At 39.3% G+C, this 20,394-nt stretch overlaps 1 protein-coding gene across 1 annotated transcript; it reads left to right on the plus strand.

Annotated features, from left to right (window-relative positions):
• Window positions 1-7,987: 7,987 nt before the first annotated feature.
• LOC123778460 (zinc finger X-linked protein ZXDB) lies at window positions 7,988-15,587 on the plus strand. Its single transcript, XM_045775838.2, has one exon. It carries the CDS (start codon window positions 7,991-7,993, stop codon window positions 10,730-10,732), a length of 2,742 nt encoding a protein of 913 aa, XP_045631794.2. The 5' UTR covers window positions 7,988-7,990; the 3' UTR covers window positions 10,733-15,587.
• Window positions 15,588-20,394: the final 4,807 nt, after the last annotated feature.

A 20,394-nucleotide genomic window follows, 5' to 3' on the forward strand; every position in this document is an offset into this window, starting at 1 on the left:
TAAGTGCAATAGACAATATCAATAAATTGGACTTCTTCCAAATTAAAATAATGTATTCTAATAAGGATACTGTAGAGAAATGAAAGGTAAGACACAGAATGCAAGAAAATATCCATGAAACATATAACCATCAAAGGTCTTATAATTTAAATTTATAAAGAATCCTTAAAAATCAATAACCAGTAAGCAAACAACGCAATTATAATGGACAGACTTTTCACCACATAAGATAAATGGATGACAATTAAGCACATGAAAAGATGCTCAACACCAGAGTTATGGAAATGCTAGTTAAAACTAAAATGATATTCCACAACACACCTATTACAATGGTTCAAATTAAAAAGACTGACCATACCAAGGCTCCATGAGTATATGTGATTATGGATATTTGCAAACAATTTGGCAGTTTATTAAAATGTTAAATATATGGTTACCATACTGTTGCTTCTTATCTAAGAAAAAAGAAAGCATGTGTCTGCACAAGGACTTGTACATGAATATTAATAACATCTTTATTTGTAATAGGTAAAAACTGGAAAAAACTTACATAACCATATGATGAAATATAATACAATAACAAAATAAATATATTAATACATCAAATAACGGCATGAATAAATCTCAAATAATTATGGTGAGTTTAAAAAGACAAAAAAAAGAATATAGTTTATAATTCCATTTATACAAAATTCAACAAAACGCAAACTAATTTATAGTGAAAGAGATCAGACCAGTGGTTGTCTAGAGGTAGGGATGGGAATGGGTATGAAAGCAGTACACAAGGGAACAAAGAAACTTTTGGAAGGGATGGATATGGTCACTATTCTGATGTGGTATGGGCTTCGTGAGTATATACATATGGATTTTTTATTTTTATTTATTTAAAGATTTTGTTTATTTATTTGAGAGAGAGTGCACATGAGAGAGAAAGCATGAGCAGGGAGAGGGGCAGAGGGAGAAGCAGACCTCCTGCAGAGCAGGGAGCCAAATACAGGGCTCTATCCCAGGACCCTGGGATCATGACCTGAGCCAAAAGCAAACTCTTAACCAACTGAGCCACCCACGTGCCCCTACATATGGATTTTTTTAAATGAAGTAATGGAAAAACATGCTTGGAGTCAAAAAACCCTTAAATAATACGGCTGGCAAAGTCTTTGACAATTTTTACCAATTAGCTTTTCTTTAAAGTGAATAATCAAAATCTTCAATATTTTTTCTATTTCTTTATTTTAATGTGCTATTGCTTTTTTATTCTGGGTCATATTTTCCAACTACTTCTTCATATGCTATAAATGCACTTTTTTCATTGATATTAGTAATATGCATCTCAAGCAAGGTCTTGCTTTTCATTTTGATAGACCAGGAACCTGTCTGATTCTGATGTGAACCACTTGTGGACATAATTATGTGTCAGAAGTCTAATATTTAAGTAAGGCTCTGGACTAGTTACCTGCCATTGGGAAAATGAAAAAGCAATGAGCAATCATTGCAAATACCACTTATGAGTCAAGTACTCAAATATGCTAACTAGTTTAGACTGTTCCATTACCTACCAAAAAATTCCAACCAATTCCTGTCCATAGTTTCTCTTTTACTCAATACTTCTTCATCCTTCAAGATTCCACTCCAAAGTTGTATACCAGCCCATAATAGACCTTTGGGAAAGTACTTTTTCTTGGAAAAAATGACTCATATGCAAGATGGGCTGAGGCCAAATGCAGCAGATGGCTGGGAACTAAAGAAGTCTCCTCAGCTGGGGACTGGAGACTTTGGGAGATACCAAGGAAGAAAAAATGACCATATGAGTCCACTGGGCTTTGAAACAAGGACCTTGCATTTGCATGTGTGGGACAAATAATGTGAAACTTAATGAGTAACTTCTCAGCTGAGCAGGCTGCAGGAAAAAGGCTTTCTTCTGACTATGGTAGCCACCTGCCTTGTGAACCTCTTTTTAGTCCAGGCCCTATGCTCTGTGCTGAGTCTGAGTTCACAGTTAAAATTACAGAGACCTCAGAGCCAAAGCCCCGGCCCAGGTGAGTGCTCTGCAGACCACACTTCTATAGGGGACATGAGGTAGCTGAGGACAACAGTGAAGTGGAAAAAAAATTGAAAATAAGTGTGGATAGATTGTGGTTTCTATTTTCACCAGATCACACAGATAAAAGGCTAGTGAAATGTAGCATATATCTTTCTGAAAAGTTAAGCTGTCTTCAGGATATGAAGAGGTTTGACCTCCATCAGACCAGGAGGGCAGAAGGACAGGTCCTACAAAGCTCCCTGCTGAGCTAATAACTGGGACAGTCTTCCCCACCACAGGTTTTGCTGGCATACAGTACACCTTTCCAGAGGAGGTCTTAGTCCATTAGTCCCTGGTCAATTTTCTGGTCCAGAGAGATGCTCTTTAGAGCACTCTCTAGGGAGAGGATTGTCCCTACCAGTTCCTCTCTTGATATTAAATTCCCCTGAGCCAGTCAGGAGGTGCCAAGCTTGTGGATGGCAGGGAAACGGCCTGGGCAAAGTCTTAGGGTGGCCATGATATCTCTGAGTGTGGTTTGGGGTATTTGTAGTAAATAGAAACAGAAAGGGAATGAAAAACCTCACACCCATAAAATTTTTGAGGGGAGACTGGAGCTTAATGTGATGGAGCCCAGGCATCCTCAGAAATTGTATTACGTTCTGATTGAGCGTAGATGAAGTGTATGGGGAAGGTTTCTGTGATGCAGTAGTTGTCAAGTTTGCCAAAAGTGCACATGGTCCCCATGCATAAACACGGATTTTACCCTATCCCCATCCCCTCTTTCCTCATTTGGACCAGTGAGGAACAACTACTTGAATTTTCAGAAACTCCTACTAACCTTTAGCTCTTCTCTGCATCTTCTCCCAGAGCATGACAGGTTGAGGTGAGGGACACAACAAGTAAGACTACATGTTTGTGCTGTTTACACTTTCTACTTTCTCCACTTTTACTCTTTTGCTGGGGTTCAGGAGTGACAGGGCAGGGGTCCCTCCTGTTGTCACTGGGAGGATGCAACACTTGGTGGGTCCCTCCCAGCTCATGCATCTCTTCTTCCTGTAGGGAGAGACACCACAGCTACACAGCCCACCTTCAGAAACCACAGACTGGAGGTGTATTTCCACAATAACTGATTCTCTGTGATTTCTAGCAAGTTAGAGTGCCTGCTTGGATGCCCAGTGGTTACAGCTTCCCAAGTGGCAGGCCTGGAGAGTTGTTCCTCCTGTTATTGAACAAGTTTCAGATTTCACATTTGTATCTCACCATTGCCAGAGTGGTAGTGAAGAGAGCTGGACCAGACAGCAGCTCCAACCAGCATTTAAAGGACAATCTCACTATTCATACACACTTCCTCATGTATAAGGTCTCAGGGTGCCTGGGATGAGAACCCAGTCCAGTCCTATGTGTGAATAGAAGGCTGCAGGTTAATTTTTTTCCTGTGGTTTCTGAGCACAAGAGGTGAATATGCTTTATAAATTGGCAATACCAGGAAGAGAGTATAAGAATACAGGATAAGCAACTTTTCAAGTATTTTTCCCCCTGATTTAGTGGCATCTTATTCTGTCTATTGAATGTGGGCACTCTGAAAGAGAATATTTTTTTTCTTAATTAAAATACTCAGTGTAAGTTACAAGTTTAAATACTGAAGAATGGATTGTTTGCCCCTTAAGAATGGAAAAAATATATGCCATTTTCTCCCATAAATTTTTGTCCATTTTGGAGCCTAAAACCAAAGAAAGAAGTACAATTGAGAAAACTACAACTAAAGCACTCAAATTGACAACAATGGTAAACATGTACACTCTGTTAGACTAAGATAGGAATCTTCAGCCCTGCTCCTTCATGGTCTGGGCTCTGTTGGGCATGATTTTAAATGAAATCCAAGCATCTTCTCTCCCCGTTTAGTTTAAGTGCAGCTACCAAGAATGAAGAGCAGCATTTAAGGTGTAAAGTACTCTATTCTCAAGGACAACACTATGGTGAGAGAGGCAATCTCACCATACCCCAAGGCTCTCCTTGCAGGTGGAGCAGACAAGCCCTGGGTAGGACTAGAATGCAGGGCTCACAGGCTCTCTGCCCTAGCCCCATGCCAACCCTTTGTGCCAGAGTCTGGGTTTTGCAGCAAAACTCAGTTCAGGCCAGGGAATCCTGGGTCCACCAAGAACCCTAAGTGATCTACTAAACCACCTGCAAAGGCCAGTCCTGCTGCTTTAATCATTAATTTACCAGAGAAATAACAGGATGATACTATTCCTTGGGTGAGCTAACAATAACCTTGGCAGGTAGGTTGCCTGCTATTCATGCACCCTAAGAATAGAAGTGAATCCCTTAAACTGTTAAAGGACATGAAGCCAATTGTTATTTTTTTAATTTTTTAAACATTTTATTTCTTTATTTATTTGAGAGAGAGAGGGACAGAGAGAGAGAGAGAGAGAGAGAGCATGAGCAGGGGGAGGGGCAGAGGCAGAGGGAGAAGCAGACTCCCCGCTAAGCAGGAAGCCCAATGCAGGGCTCAATCCCAGGACCCTGAGATCATGACCTGAGTCTAAGGCAGACTCTCAACCGACTGAGCCACCCAGGCGTCCCTGAAGCCAATTATTAATGTATTGCCTCTCCACTCTAAATTCACCCCTCAAAACATGCTCTCTGATCATAGATGAATTTTTTAAGTATCTCTCCTTAAAAGTGAACACAATGTTATACTCTCCCAGTAGAAGACATTGGAGGGGCATTGAAGGAGGAAGTGCCTGTGACTTCTGGTTCTTAGGAGTGTAGCTGTGAAGATACCCTCAGTGCTCGGCTCCAGGCATGAGCCAAGAACAACTGTCTTCATCCAATGTGTGATCCTGATGTGGCCTGAGGATCAGCTCTCTGTGGCCCTCTTCATAGGTACATCCACTGGTACATCATACCAGGTTTGGTATCATCCAAACCACTTGCCCCCTTATTTCCCTCTGCTTCCTTGCTCTCCTGCCCCACCCCCCAACAACTACTCTTCTGTAGTTCTCCCAGTGCTGCAGCCTTCCCCAAAACAAGGCCCTTCTGATCCTATGTGAAATTTTAGGGCATTTTTAGCTCCAGGTCTGCAACTCCACAAGCACCCCTATTCTTACTACACACCCACACACTGGCCACTAGCTGTGGCTTGTCCACACAGATGTATTCAGAGGGTTGCTTCCTGCTTGCCCTGCAACTGTAGACCGGCTCTGGTTTTGTAAACCAGCTCTGGCACCCACAAACCAGCAAACTTCTTTGTCATCCAGTAGGTTCTCCTACACCTTCTCCAGTGAGGTGTGAACTCCAGCCTTGGAGAGGGGCCCACACTCAAAATTTGTCTTTCCTTGGGCACTCTCCCACAGCCCTAGAATACCACATATAGGAAATAACATATCCTATATATTGTGCATTTTTCGTAGTTAATAATTCCTTATCTTAAATCTTATGTTTATGTTAGACTTCCTTTTTCCACTGTGCACTTAATACACCCTGCTTGGATTCAGATTGCTACAGAACCCATGTATAACAAATACCATTCTTAGAATTACTGATACCTTTCTCTTTGAGAGCTGCATCAAATAAAGACTTCCGCTATCACTGAGAGAGAGAGCAGTAAGGGAAAAGAAAGGAATGAAAACCTTGGAAAGGAAGAAGTAAGACTGGCATTATTTGCAGATGTTATGATTCTGTACCTTAAATCCTACAAGTATGTACAGACAAGTTGTTGGAATCAACAAAAGAGTTTAGACATTTGTAGCATAAAAAATCAATATACAAAAGCCATTTGCATTCTATTTACCAGCAACAAATTTAGAAAATGAAAATTTCAAAGAAGGTATTTGCAAAATATGAAGTACCTAGGACAAAATGTCCTCTTACAGAAAAAAAAAATACAAAATATTATGGGGACACATTAGAGAAAGGTTTTTTTTTATTATTATTAAAAGGAAAGACAGACCATATCAATGAATCAAACATTCAATATTGAAAAGAAGGCAAATGTAAAAGTTCAACACAATCTTTATTAGATATCCCAAAGAGTTTTGGTTTAAATTTTTCTGATGAATTGATCACTTAAATGGAGTCAAAACGGGCCAAATAGAACCAAGACACTTTGAAGAACAAGGAAGAATTGACAGGCCTTATTCAAATATCAAGATTGGCTTTAGACCTGTGGTAATTAACACTGGTATACGGTGTTTCAAATACACAGATTAATAGGGCCATGGTACTTACTAGAGGGTATAGAAACTAGTCTATACATAGGTAGATACTTGACACATGTGGCACTGGAAATCAGTTGGAAAAGAGCAGACTTTTCAATGAGTGGTTTACTGAGACAATTGGATACCCAAATTAGAAACAAACAAATAAACAGAACCCTACTCAGCACCATACACAAACATCACTTACAGGTGGACTAAGACCTGAATGTGAAAGGCAAAACCAAAATATTTTAGAAGACAATATAAAACATAGAAAATATTTTCATGACCTTAATGCAGGGACAGATTTCTTAAAACAGGAAATCACTAACTATAAGGAAGAGAATGGTAAATTTGACTGCATTATAATTAAGATCTGTTCACAGAGCACAGCATAAAGCAAGTGAAAATACAAGCAAAGAGCAAGGGAATTTTTTTGGCCACACATATAACCACCAATGCACTGGTATTTAAAGCATATAAAGAACTCATTAAATCAGTAAGTACAAGACTGAAAATAGAATAGAAAAATGGGCAAAATATTTGAATTTGGACAGTCTATTTCTTGAACTTGGTCCTACTTACATGAGTGTTTGTTTTTATAAATTATCTAAACCTGCGGATATGGTTTATGCACTCCTCTATATCTCAGATTTTTAAAATGGCTTCCTTCAAAAAAAGTAATAGAAGGAAAATATGTGAAGTAAGAATTTTGATGAGGTTTCGATTGTTAGGGATGAAAAACTTGTTCTTCCTATCAAGAGATCATCAAGTGTCTATTTCATTAAATCAAGGGAAAGTGGGGATTGTTTAAACTATATGCACCCCATAATCTAGTCATCACTCTAAACCTTTCTCTTGCTAGATATTTCACCCTATATTCATATCATTTCCCAAATCACAGATGATAGGCAAGTCGTAAGATCATCATCATCATTAAAAAAAATCATTAGGCATCACAGGCCAAATCCATTACAGTGAGATTGGGTCACCACACTGAAAGGCAAGCAGGCACACCAGCACTATTGAACATATGTGTATTGAACATATGTGTATTTTTCTCAGCAGAGTCCATAATAGTGACTTAGAATATAACCTTATCACATTTAATTGGTACACCTGTCCAGAGACCTCCATGTGCTAGAGAATCTAGAGTTAGCTGAGGAATGTTTTGAGGAATGCTCTGGGAATTGGACATGACATTTACCACAGTGTAATGGCAAAGAGTTGGTTTAGGTTGTGCACCGTCTTGGAAGAGCCCAGGGGTGGGGTGGGTTTTCCAGGATTCAGTACAAACTGTTTCATCTTCCAGGCTTTGCACTTCTAGGCTGAACAGTGGTAATCTGTTTTGGCCCCACCTCTTACTCATTCTAATTTCTGTATCAGCAGGCAAAAATAAATAAATAAATAAATAAATAAATAAATAAATAAATAAATAAATAAATAAAACTATAAAACAAATTTTCCTGAGGACCTTGGTCAAGACAGTTCTGGATATGGAAGTTGCCCCGGGGCGGGGGGGAAGGACATCGTTTTCAGCAGAATTTGCTAGCACTATTGTACTTTAATGTTGACACATAGTATATTGTCCCAGGAATTTTCTCTCATTGGATTGATAAATCCAGCCCGCCAGCCAGGAAACAATTTTTAAAAAGCACCACGCTTACCACTGGGACGGAGTGAGGGTGTTTATTTTGGTATACACAGTGATGTACAGATTTAAGTTGCATTTAGCAGATAGATTGCTAGATATTCCAGCACCATTTACCAAATGAACTTTCATTTCCCCATTATCTGGGAAGACGTCCTTGATTTCCTACAAATATTGAATGTAGAACTTATTTGTGCATACCAGACTCTGCCTCTGGGCTTTCTATTCTGTTCCAGAGACCCAGTACCAGAATATTTAAATCACTGTGTCGTTAAACACGTTTTAATATCTGATAGGACCAGTTTCTGCGCATTGCACATTTTTTTTTTTTTTCCTTTCAGGAACATGTTCGGGCCCGCGGTAGGGGGCGGGGTCGCGCCTCCTCCGCGGCTCTGGTTCCAGCCGAGCCTCACCGACGCGGAGATGGAAAGCCCGAGGCTGCTCCCGCCTCGAGGGACGCGACAGAGCGGCGGTGCTGGCAGCCCCGCGGGCGGCAGCCGGTTCCACGGCGGCCCTGACCCACGGGCTAGCCAGGTCCCTGCGCGCCGCCTCCTGCTGCTCCGGGGCCCCCAAGATGGCGGGCCCGGGAGGCAGCGCGAGGAGGCCCGCACGGCCTCATGGGGCCCGGGCCTGAGCCCGTTGGCGCCGAGGTCGGATCACGCTGGCGGCGGCGGCGGCGGCGGCGGCGGCGACAACGACGACGACTTCTTCCTGGTGCTGCTGGACCCGGTGGGTGGCGATGTGGAGACCCCGGGCGCCGGCCAGGCCCCAGGGCCTGTATGGAGGGAGGAGGCCGAGTCGGTCCCACAGCTCCAGCAGGGTGAGAGTGGCGCGAACCCCGCGGGCCGCCAGGCGCTAGGCCCCTGCTGCCTGTCCGCAGTCCCCGCCCCAGCCCCGGCTGAGAACCCGGTCCCCGCCCCGGGCCTGGGACCCGCCTCGGCCTTCACCGGCACCGTCACCATCCACAACCAAAACCTGCTGTTGCGCTTCGAGAACGGTGTCCTCACCCTGGCCACGCCCCCGCCGCCAGCCTGGGAGCCTGGGGTCGCGCCTGCCCCTCAGCCTGGGGGTCTGATGGCTCAGCAAGCGGGGGTCCCGCACGCAGCGCAGCCCAGCGACTGCCCCGAGCTGCCGCCCGACCTCCTGCTGGCCGAGCCGGCTGAACCGGCGCCCACCAGAGCGCCTGAGGAGGAGGCAGAGGGCCGGGCCGCAGCCGAGAGTCCCCGCAGGCCGCTGGGCCCAGGCCCGGGCGTGGTGCTGTACCTGTGTCCCGAGGCGCAGTGCGGACAAACCTTCGCCAAGAAGCACCAGCTGAAGGTGCACCTGCTGACTCACAGCAGCAGCCAGGGCCAGCGGCCCTTCAAGTGCCCCCTGGGCGGCTGTGGCTGGACTTTCACCACCTCCTACAAGCTCAAGAGGCACCTGCAGTCTCACGACAAACTGCGGCCCTTTGGCTGCCCTGCGGAGGGCTGTGGCAAGAGCTTCACCACGGTGTATAACCTCAAGGCGCACATGAAGGGCCATGAGCAGGAGAACTCGTTCAAATGCGAGGTGTGCGAGGAGAGCTTCCCCACTCAGGCCAAACTCAGCGCCCACCAGCGCAGCCATTTCGAGCCCGAGAGGCCATACCAGTGCGCGTTTTCCGGCTGCAAGAAGACGTTTATCACAGTGAGTGCCCTGTTTTCCCATAACCGTGCCCATTTCAGGGAACAGGAACTCTTTTCCTGCTCTTTTCCTGGCTGCAGCAAACAGTACGACAAGGCTTGTCGCCTGAAAATTCACCTGCGGAGCCACACCGGTGAGAGACCTTTCCTTTGTGACTTTGACGGCTGTGGCTGGAACTTCACCAGCATGTCCAAACTCTTAAGGCACAAAAGGAAGCACGAGGATGACCGGAGGTTCATGTGCCCTGTGGAAGGCTGTGGGAAATCTTTCACAAGGGCTGAACATCTGAAAGGCCACAGCATAACCCACCTGGGCACAAAGCCTTTTGTGTGCCCTGTGGAAGGCTGCTGCGCCAGGTTCTCTGCTCGCAGTAGTCTCTACATTCACTCCAAGAAACACTTGCAGGACGTGGACACTTGGAAAAGCCGTTGCCCAGTCTCTACTTGTAATAAACTCTTCACATCCAAGCACAGCATGAAGACCCACATGGCCAAAAGGCACAACCTCGGCCAGGATCTCTTAGCTCAGCTAGAAGCTGCAAATTCTCTTACACCCAGCAGTGAACTTACCAGCCAGGGACAGAGTGATCTCAGTGATGCAGAGCTAGTGTCTCTCTTCTCTGATGTGCCTGGCAGTAGTTCTGCTACAGTGCTGGACACAGCACTGGTGAACTCTGGAATCTTGACTATTGATGTGGCTTCTGTGAGTTCAACTCTGGCAGGGAGCCTCCCTGCTAATAATAATAATCCTTTAGGGCAGGCTGTGGACCCTCGGGCCTTGATGGCCACCAGTGACCTTCCTCAAAGTCTGGATACCTCTCTTTTTTTTGGAACGACAGCCTCTGGTTTTCAGCAGAGTCCCTTAGATATGGATGATGTCCCAAGTCTGACTGTGGGGCCATTGGCATCTCTGGGCTCTTCGGGTATGAAAAACTCGAGTCAAGAGCCCCAAGCTCTGACCCCTAGCAGTAAGCTAACAGTGGACACAGATGCCCTGACTCCTTCAAGCACCCTTTGTGAAAACAGTGTCTCAGAACTACTGCCGCCAACCAAAGCAGAATGGAATGTACATCCTGACTCCGACTTCTTTGGACAGGAGGAAGAAACCCAGTTTGGATTCTCCAATCCAGCAGGAAACCACGGTTCTCAGAAAGAAACAGATCTTATCACAGTGACTGGCAGCTCGTTTTTGGTATGAACTATTAATTCATTGCCATGTGGCTTATTCTTATGAATTACACTCAATTTTTAGGACATTCTGGACTAAATGTTTAAATGCAGTCATTTCTTATAGGTTTGAAAAAGAACAACGCCCTGGGCTATAAGTTTGGAGATTTAAATTATGATCTTGACTCTGGAACTGTCAAGTTGTGTGACCCTGAGCAAGTCACTTAACCTATCTGAGCCTTAATTTCCTTATTTATAAAATGAGGTGGTTTGAATAGCTTGTTTCTAAGGTCTTTTCAGCTCTGTAATTCCTTGATAATAAGCTTATTTCCTTGGAAGAAATTAGGAAATTTTTTAGTGATTGTGTTGCATGTGCTTTTTTTTTCGGATGAACATAATAGTATAATGAACAGCCATGTGCTTAACACTCAACCTCAACTATTATCAATTCGGAAACAATTTTGTTCTTCTAATCTCCTCTCTAACCCTCATGAAGAATTATTTTGGAATAAATACCATGCTTTACATCATTTCAACCATAATTCTTCTATATATAGTTGTATAAAGTATGGTCTCTTTTTGAAAAAATTGCAATTTCGTTATCATACTTAAAGTTAACAGTAATTCCTTAATACCGATAAATATCCAATCAGATTCCAACTTGCAATTGTCTCATAAATGCTATTTATTTTAGTATTTTTAATATAAAATTCCAAAAAACCTCTTAAGTGTCTTTTTTCTGTTTCCCCTTTGTCTCTTTCTTTGCACTTTTATTTGTTGAAGAAATAGGTTGTTTCCCATGTAGCATTTACCACAATCTTAAATTTTTGTGATTACATCCTTGTGGTGTTAAGTTCCTTTACCCTGTTTCCTTAATTTGGTAGTTGGATCTAGAGACTTGATCAGATAGGAAACATGATTTGGGGGCAGGAATGTTTTTTAGGTCATGTTGTATTTTTATCAGGTGGTACATGATGTCTGGTTCTCTCTCTCTGTGGTATTTGCAGCTGCTGATGATGAATGCATTTATTGGTGATTACCTGTGTTTCTGATATCATGGACTGTTCTTGTAGAATTACTATTAGTGGAGAAGGAAATGCTGTTTAAGGCATTTATAAAAGTTTAATTGAAGTGTTATTCAATGCCAGATATTTTCTTAAATAGTGATAGAATTAACAAGAAAAAAAGACAACAAAAGATATATTGGCTATTCTCACCCTTTATCATCCTGACCTTTTTTTTTAAAAGAGGGCAGGATTTGTTTTTGTTGAAGTTTCCAGCCAGAATTTTGGCATGAAACAAGTCCAGGGTCAAATTTATGTGGGATAAGTGGCCTTGAATAAATTAGTCTCACTAAGCCTGAGTTTCCTAGCTGTCAAATGATCATAACAATGCATACACACAGCTAACACACTTTAGACTTTTCTTCTTTTCCAGTTTTTAATATGTAAGGAAAAGTATTATGTGCTTTGGCATATTTTGATGAATTTATATATATATTTTTTTACCCTTTCAGGCCTTCCTGCTGTAAGGGAGAAATTGAGATAATTTTATCCTATTAATGTTTAGGCAATAAGTTTTGTGAGGGTTAGAGTGAGGCAGGATAGGGAATCTGTACTTTCTCCACTAAATAATCCTCCCCGCTTCCAGGAATATCTGTGGGGAAATGCCAGGAGTGGAGACATTGCTCACAGGTATATCTGCAACCCTTTCCCTTAGATCAGTTTGTCACCCTCTTTGCTCCGCTTCCAAAGTCAGACTTTGTTGTGATTATGCAGCCTGCTTTTGCATGAAGCTCTGATACTGGAGCAGAGGTTTCCTCCTTTCTGTGGTCTGGAGAGCTCATTGTTTGCATTTTCTCAGAGTTGGAAGGATATAATGAATCTGATTATTGTATAAACTGTCTATCTTATATAAGTGCAGATTTTGAATTTTGTGGAACATCTTCACAACTGGTATCTTAGCTGTGTGGTAGTCTTGGCAAAGTCTGTACCGTGACTCATGACATTTTAGCCAGCTTGCATTCCAAATGGGCTTTGGCTAGTGACTGACAGTTCTTAAAGAAGAGAAATTATTTTCACCTCTCCTTTTCCACTCATCCAACTTACATGATTCATTCCAGTGTCTAAACTAGCTGCTGTTTCAGACTTTAATTGATTTGTTACTTTCTCCTTAACTTTCTCCGCATTCCACTCCTTTGCATGTGCATGTGCATTCCAGTCTTTGCCATTCCTTTCTTTTTCTTATTTTTAAATGGATAGATCTTTTCCTGCCCCCGTTTTCTCATCTTAGATAATACTGTGTGTAACACACACACACATATATATATATATGACTCAGATGATAAACGAGATTGTTTTCTACATTGTTCAGATGAGAAGTAGATTTGTTTCATTATTTTCATTTTTTAAAAGTTTTTACCACAGAGTTTGGCTAATACTCTATTTGCTCTAGTGTACTAGTCCAGTAGTGTTTGCATGTGAATGTCTATGGATGACAGTTATTGTAGCACTTTGGCAGTGCACTAAAAACTTGCCACTTTGAAATCTTTCTGTACTGTGTGTGGGTATACACATATACACACATATTTTTTTTAAGTGGTTGTATTCATTTAGTGAAAAAAGGCATACTTTTGTAAATCAGAAATGTTCAGAATTTTATTGTCTACTCAATCAACAGTTTTCTCCCTTTGCTTTGAAATATTTGTATTTATAAAGTGCATTTCAAAAATATTGTCATTCATTAAGGTCTCTTAAATAGACCACTATTTTTCACGTCCAGAAGATATGTGTGTCAAGCATTGAAATGAATGCACAAGTAGCAAACATCAAATAAATTATTTAAACACCAAGAGAATTTAATACTGTGACTTTATTTTTTTAATTCCTTAAACCAGCTTTCTCCCACTAAAAAAATCATAAAATATATTTTTTCTTATTCATTGTTAGAATTTTCAAAGGACAGATGTTACTTTTCTCAAAAATAAAAGATTTTATTTGTCCATGGGCTCACAGTTTCACTGAACAAATTTCTTCAAATGATTTCTCTTTCAATACCATTTTCTAGAAAAATGGTGAACGTCTTTATAATTTCAAGGTAAGAAGTCTAATTTTTGTTGGTGGTGACATGAAGTTGCAATTACTCCTTTTAAATAATGGCACATGTTTTAATTTAATCCTATTTCCTTTTTCATATTCAGTCTTTGGTTTATTAAAATATCTCGCCAAAAATAAATCTTGCCAAAAAATTAATAAAATCTTGTGAATTAAAAACACAGCAACATGATAGCTTAAAAAGTAGTCTGCTTCTAGGGGACTCTGTTGATTGTGTTGATTTTAAAATAAAATATTTATTGGCATTGGCAATTTTACAAATTAGTGTAATTAATATAATGCTTGAGTAACAGGAGTGAAACATGGATAGATAATGAAGTTTATTTGCCTTGGTGACCTAAACTATTCACTTTGTTATCCAGGAAACATATTAGAAGGCAATCTGTCAGCTGGAGTTTCCACTGTATTTATTTCAAGTTAACAAATACTTAATAAGCATCATTGTGCAAATACAACATAACATATTGAGGATTCTATGATAAGAATAACATGCAACTCTGACCTTTAAGCAGATCAAAGTTGATAAAAGGAGAGAGAAAAAAACATTTATTAAAAAATTGGAGAACAGAAATGGGGAAAGTTTAATTTGGTACCAAAATGACTGAGAGGTAAACACACACACACACAATAAGAACAATGAAGAATTTATTCTGGGCACAGATGAAAACCTGTGAACATGTTTTAATAGAGGAGTCAGATCATGGAAATGATGTCTTAGAAAGGTAAATGCAGTATGAATTTGGTGGGAGAGACTGGAATAGGAGAATCAATGAAAAAACTTTTGTAGCAATTCAGGTGTAATATGATGAAGCATAAAGCCTGGACTAGAGTGGTGTCAGTGGGAATTGAAAGGAACGAACCAATATTGAAGATGTTTTCAAACTGAGGAAAGAGTAGTTTCAAATTGAGGAAAGAGTAGTTCTTAGCGCCTCATTAGGGAGATTGATGATGATAGATAACATTAGAGAGAGAGTGAAAGAAATCAGAATTGATAACTCAGGTACCCTTGGGGACTGTAATAATCACATTTTTACTAACTCAGGGAAGTAAGAAAGAGTTTTCAGAAGTAAGTATGTAAAGATGGTGTTAATTAAATGCTAATTGATAAATCATAGTTATCCCTGCATAAGCTATCCATAGTGCGGTTTATCCACTTTCTAGACAGCAGCAGAGGGCCACTTCCTCTTTCTTGATTCCTTCAGGCATGCACAGAACTATCTATGTAGTTCTATTCTTTTTACTCCCCTTTCAATTACCAGAGTGCTCCTCATCTTGTCTTCAATGATCTAGATCTGTACCAATCAATATGGCAGCTACTAGTCATATGTGGCTATTGAGCACTTAAAACATGGCTACTATGACTGAGAGACTGGATTTTTAATTAAATTTAAATTTAAAAGCTGAAACAGTTTAAAATAGTTTCCTGTTAAGAATAATTTTTTTGTTTTTGTAGAACTAAATTTCATTTTAACCATTGACAATTCTGCATCTGAATTAAGATGTGCTGTAAAGTACAAACCAGATTTTGAAGGCTTAGTTTAAAAATTAAAATATTTCATGAGTATGTGTATATTGATTACACACTGAATAATATTTGAATTTATTCAGCTTTATTGAGGTATCATTGACAAAATTGTAAGATATTTAAAATATACATTGTGGTGATATGTATACATTGTGAAAGGTTTCCTACCATCTAGTTAATTAACACGTCCATCACATTTAATTACTTATTTATTTATAGAACATTTTATTTTAAATATATTTTCTCAAAGAAAATATTAAAATTAATTTTAGCAGTTTTTTAATTTTTTATTTATTTATTATTATTTATTTTTCTGGTTGATAACTTTTTTTTATTACTGTGTTCAATTAGCCAACATACAGTACATCATTAGTTTTTGATGTAGTGTTCAACGATTCATTAGTTGCATATAACACCCAGTGCTCATCACTACATGTGCCCTCCTTAATGCCCATTTAGAGCTAGGGGGCAAAGGGCAGAGGGAGAGGGAGAAAATCTTAAGCAGGCTCCATGCCCAATCTTTGACTTGAGACGTGCTAGAAGTGATCCTAGAGATTTCATACTTTCCTTTCTCATTTTATGAACGAGAAAAAGTGTTGAAGCCTACACTTTTGTATGTGAAATTTATTTTCTTATAAGAATAAAGGCAAAATTTAATTTTCTGGAATAATAAAGACATATTTTGAAAGTAACTTTATTTATGCAGTCACACTAGCTGGAAGAAAGGAGATAGTAGTTCATTGCATGTAACATTTGAGGCTGAGACCTAAAGATGAAGGGACTTAGAAGTTCACCAGCACACTAGGGTGTGTGTGTGTGGGGGGGGGGATTTGTCCAGGTAAATATGCATTTTGATTTCTAGATAAAAACAATAGTTTAACACTTTCAGTCTGTTCCAGATTAGCAAAGCTTTCTTTAATGATGAGCAACTTAAGTGTTCAAAATGTAAAACATTGACAAAAAGTAACAAAAACAATAAGGATTTAAATGTCAGACATTCTACTTATAGCATAATTGTAAAAGAATGTCATTTATTTTAAACAAGACTAACGTTCCTTTCTGTTTATAATATAGAGTGGGGAGATAACTTCAGGGTGGATTTGGCTCATTGACATAAGGAAACTGGCCGTATGTCTGCTTGGACATTGGCCAGGACAACCCTAGTGGAAATTCCAGTGAATGGAATAGCAGCGGTTCATCCCAAGCTATTTCAAACTTTAGTTGATGCCACAATGAGTCCTTTCCTGTCCAAAGTGGCTGCATCACTTAGTTAACACGTACTGGAACCAAACCTTAGTACTTGATATTTCTAGAAAGATTTAACATGTCACCTTAAATTCATGTATGTTATGGCTCCTGGAACTAATTATTAATTATTATGTCACAATTTTGACAATAATTCAGATTTGTGCCTTAATAGCAAACAAACTGAGGGCTTCAGAGGGGAGGGGGTGGGGAATGGGATAGGCTGGTGATGGGTAGTAAGGAGGGCGCGTGTTGCATGGTGCACTGGGTGTTATACACAACTAATGAATCATCGAACTTTACATCAAAAACCAGGGATGTACTGTATGGTGACTAACATAATATAATAAAAATATTATTATTAAAAAATGATAATAGTAAAAAATGAATGTCAATAATTATTGACTCCATTTAAAATTTTTTTGACTAAATCAAATTTTCCTTTATGTGGAGCTTATTTTTCCACATTATTTGAGTATGTCTCAATCATTTTGTATGCTGCAAGCAATAAAAATTAGAACTCTGTTAAAATAAATATTTAGAATTAGTCTTAGAATATTGGGAACTTTAAAAATGGAGACAGTTAGGCAGGCTTCCCTTCATTTACAAATGAGCGATAAAGCTCTTGGAAAAATTTGAGTAAGTCGTTCAGTGAATCTTGTAGCTAAGATCAACTTTATAGAAAAAAGTTGATTTTATCATTTTAAATTATACATTTATATTTATCAAGTTGGCCTCTGAATATAATCTTATATGGCGTAAGAACATAGAGAATTCTATTTTAAAAATACATCATCTAAAATATCAGGTCATTTAAATTTTCAAGAGTGGCTGCACCAGTTTGCATTCCTGCCAACAGTATAAGAGGGTTACCCTTTCTCTGCATCCACGCCAACACCTGTTCTTGTGTTCTTAATTTTAGCCATTCTGACTAGTGTGAGGTGATACCTCAATGTACTTTTGATTTATTTCCTTGATGATGAGTGATGTTGAGCATCTTTGGATGTATATGTTAGCCATCTGTATGTCTTCTTTGGAAACACATTTATTCATGTCTTCTGCCCATTTTTTAAACTGGATTCTTTCTATTTTTTTAATTTTAATTCAATTAGTCAACATATAGTAGTACATCATTAGTTTCTGATTTAGAGTTCAGAGATTCATCAGTGCTCATCACAGCACATGCCCTCCTTAATGCCCATCACTCAGTTAGCCCATCCCCCTACCCACCACCCCTCCAGCAACCCTCAATTTGTTTCCTATAGTTAAGAATCTCTCATGGTTTTTCTCCCTGATTTTTTCCCATTCAGTTTTCCCTCCCTTTCCCTATGATCCTCTATGCTATTCCTTATATTCTTCATATGAGTGAAGCCATATGATAATTGTCTTTCTCTGATTGACTTATTTTGCTCAGCACAATACCCTCCAGTTCCATCCATGTTGAAGTAGTAAGTATTCATCCTTTTTGATAGCTGAGTAATATTCCATTGTGATATACCACATCTTCCTATCCATTTATATCTATTGATGAGTATCTGGGCTCTTTCCACAGTTCGGATATTGTGGATGTTGCTGAATTATTTCCTTTTTAATTGTTGATTTTTATAAGTTCTTTATAAATTTCGGATACAAACCCTTTATCAGATATGTCATTTGCAAATATCTTCTCCCATTTTGAAGGTTGCTTTTTAGTTTTACTGATTGTTTCCTTTGCTGTACAGAAGATTTTTATTTCGATGAAGTCCCAATAGCTTATTTTTGCCTTTATTTCTCTTGTGTCAGGAGACATAACTAGTAAGAATTTGCTATGGCTGATATGAAAGAGGTTGCTTCCTGTGTTCTTCTCTAGAATTTTGATGGTTTTCTGTTTCATGTTTAGGTCTTTCATCTATCTTGAATTGATTTGTGTGTATAGTATAAGAAAGTGGTCCAGGTTCATTCCCTTGCATGTTGCTGTCCAGTTATCACCATTTGTTGAATAGATTAGATTTTCTTTTTTCCATTGGATATTTGTTCCTGCTTTTTCAAAGATTAATTGGCCATATAGTTATGGGTTCATTCTGGCTTTTCTATTTTGTTCCATTGAACTGTTCCATAAACTGTTCCATGTGTCTAATTTTGTGCCAGTAGTATACTGTCTTGATGACTATAGCCTTGTAATGTACCTTGAACTGAGGAATTGTGATGCCTCCAGCTTTGCTTTCCTTTTTAAGATTGCTTGGGCTACCCAGGGTCTTTCTTAGTTCCATACAAATTTTAGGATTGTTTGTTTTAGCTCTGTAAAACATCATGGTGGTATTTTGATAAGGAATGCATTAAATGTGTACATTGCTTTGGGTAATATAGACATTTTAGCAATATTTATTCTTCCAATCCATGAGCATGAATGTTTTTCCAATTCTTTGTGTCATCTTCAATTTCTTTCATAAACGTTCTATGGTTTTCAGAGTACAGATCTTTTACCTCTTTGGTTAGGTTTATTCCTAGGTCTCTTATGGTTTTGGGTGCAATTGTAAATGGGGTCAATTCCTTGATTTCCTTTTTGCTGCTTCATTTTTGGTGTATAGAAATGCAAATGATTTCTGTACATTGATTTCATATCAGGCAACTTACTGAATTTGTGTATCAGTTCTAGCAAGTTTTTGGTGGAGTCTTTTGGGTTTTCTGTATAGAGTATCATGTCATTGCGAGTAGTGAAAGTTTGAGTTCTTCCTTGCCAATTTGAATGCTTTTATTTCTTTTTATTTATTATTTTATTATTGTTTAATTTCTTATTGCTGAGAGTAGGGCTTCCAGTGCTATGTTAAATAACAGTGGTGAGAGTGAATATCCCTGTCTTGTTCCTGACCATATAGGAAAAACTCAGTGTTTCTCCATTGAGAATGATATTAGCTGTGGGGTTTTCATATATGGCCTTTATTTTATTGAGGTATGTTCCCTCTATCCCTACGTTATTGAGGGTTTTGATAAAGAACGGATGCTGGGGGCACCTGGGTGGCTCAGTCAGTTAAGCATCTGACTCTTGATTTTGGCACAGGTCATGATCTTGGAGTCTTGAGATCTAGCCCAACATTTGGCTCTGCACTCAGTGGGGTGTCTGCTTGGGACTCTCTCTCTGCCTCTTTCTCTGCCCCTCCCCCCACTCATGCTCTCCTCTCTCTCTCTCTCTCTCTTTCTCTCTCTGAAATAAATAAATAAATCTTAAAAAGAATGGATGCTGTATTTTGTCAAATGCTTTTTCTGCATCAACTGAGAGAATCATATGGTTCTTATTCTTTCTTTTATTAATGTGGTGTATCACATTGATTGATTTGTGAATCTTGAACCACCCTTGCAGCCCAGGAATAAATCCCACTTGATCATGGTGAAAGATTGCTTTAATGTATTGTTGGATTCGATTTGCTAGTATTATGTTGAGAATTTTTGCATCCATGTTCATCAGGAATATTGGCCTGTAGTTCTCTTTTTTTGAGTGGAGTCTTTGTCTAGTTTTGGTATGAGTGTAATGCTGACCTCAAAGAATGAATTTGGAAGTTTTCCTTACTTTTCTATTTATTGGAATATTTTGAGAAGAACAAGTATTATCTCTTCTTTAAATGTTTGGTAGAATTCCACTGGAAAGCCATCTAGGCCTAAACATTTTTTTTAGGGGGAGGTTTTTTATTACTGATTCAATTTCTTTGCTGATTATTAGTCTGTTCAGGTTTTCTATTTCTTCCTGTGTCAGTATTTGTATTTTTATATTTCTATGGATTTATCAATTTCTTCCAAGTTGTCCAATTTGTTGGCATATAATTTTTTGTATTCTCA

Source organism: Ursus americanus, chromosome X (assembly GCF_024610735.1).
Source record: "Ursus americanus isolate L20-20 chromosome X, mUrsAme1.1.p, whole genome shotgun sequence".
Taxonomy (NCBI): domain Eukaryota; kingdom Metazoa; phylum Chordata; class Mammalia; order Carnivora; family Ursidae; genus Ursus; species Ursus americanus.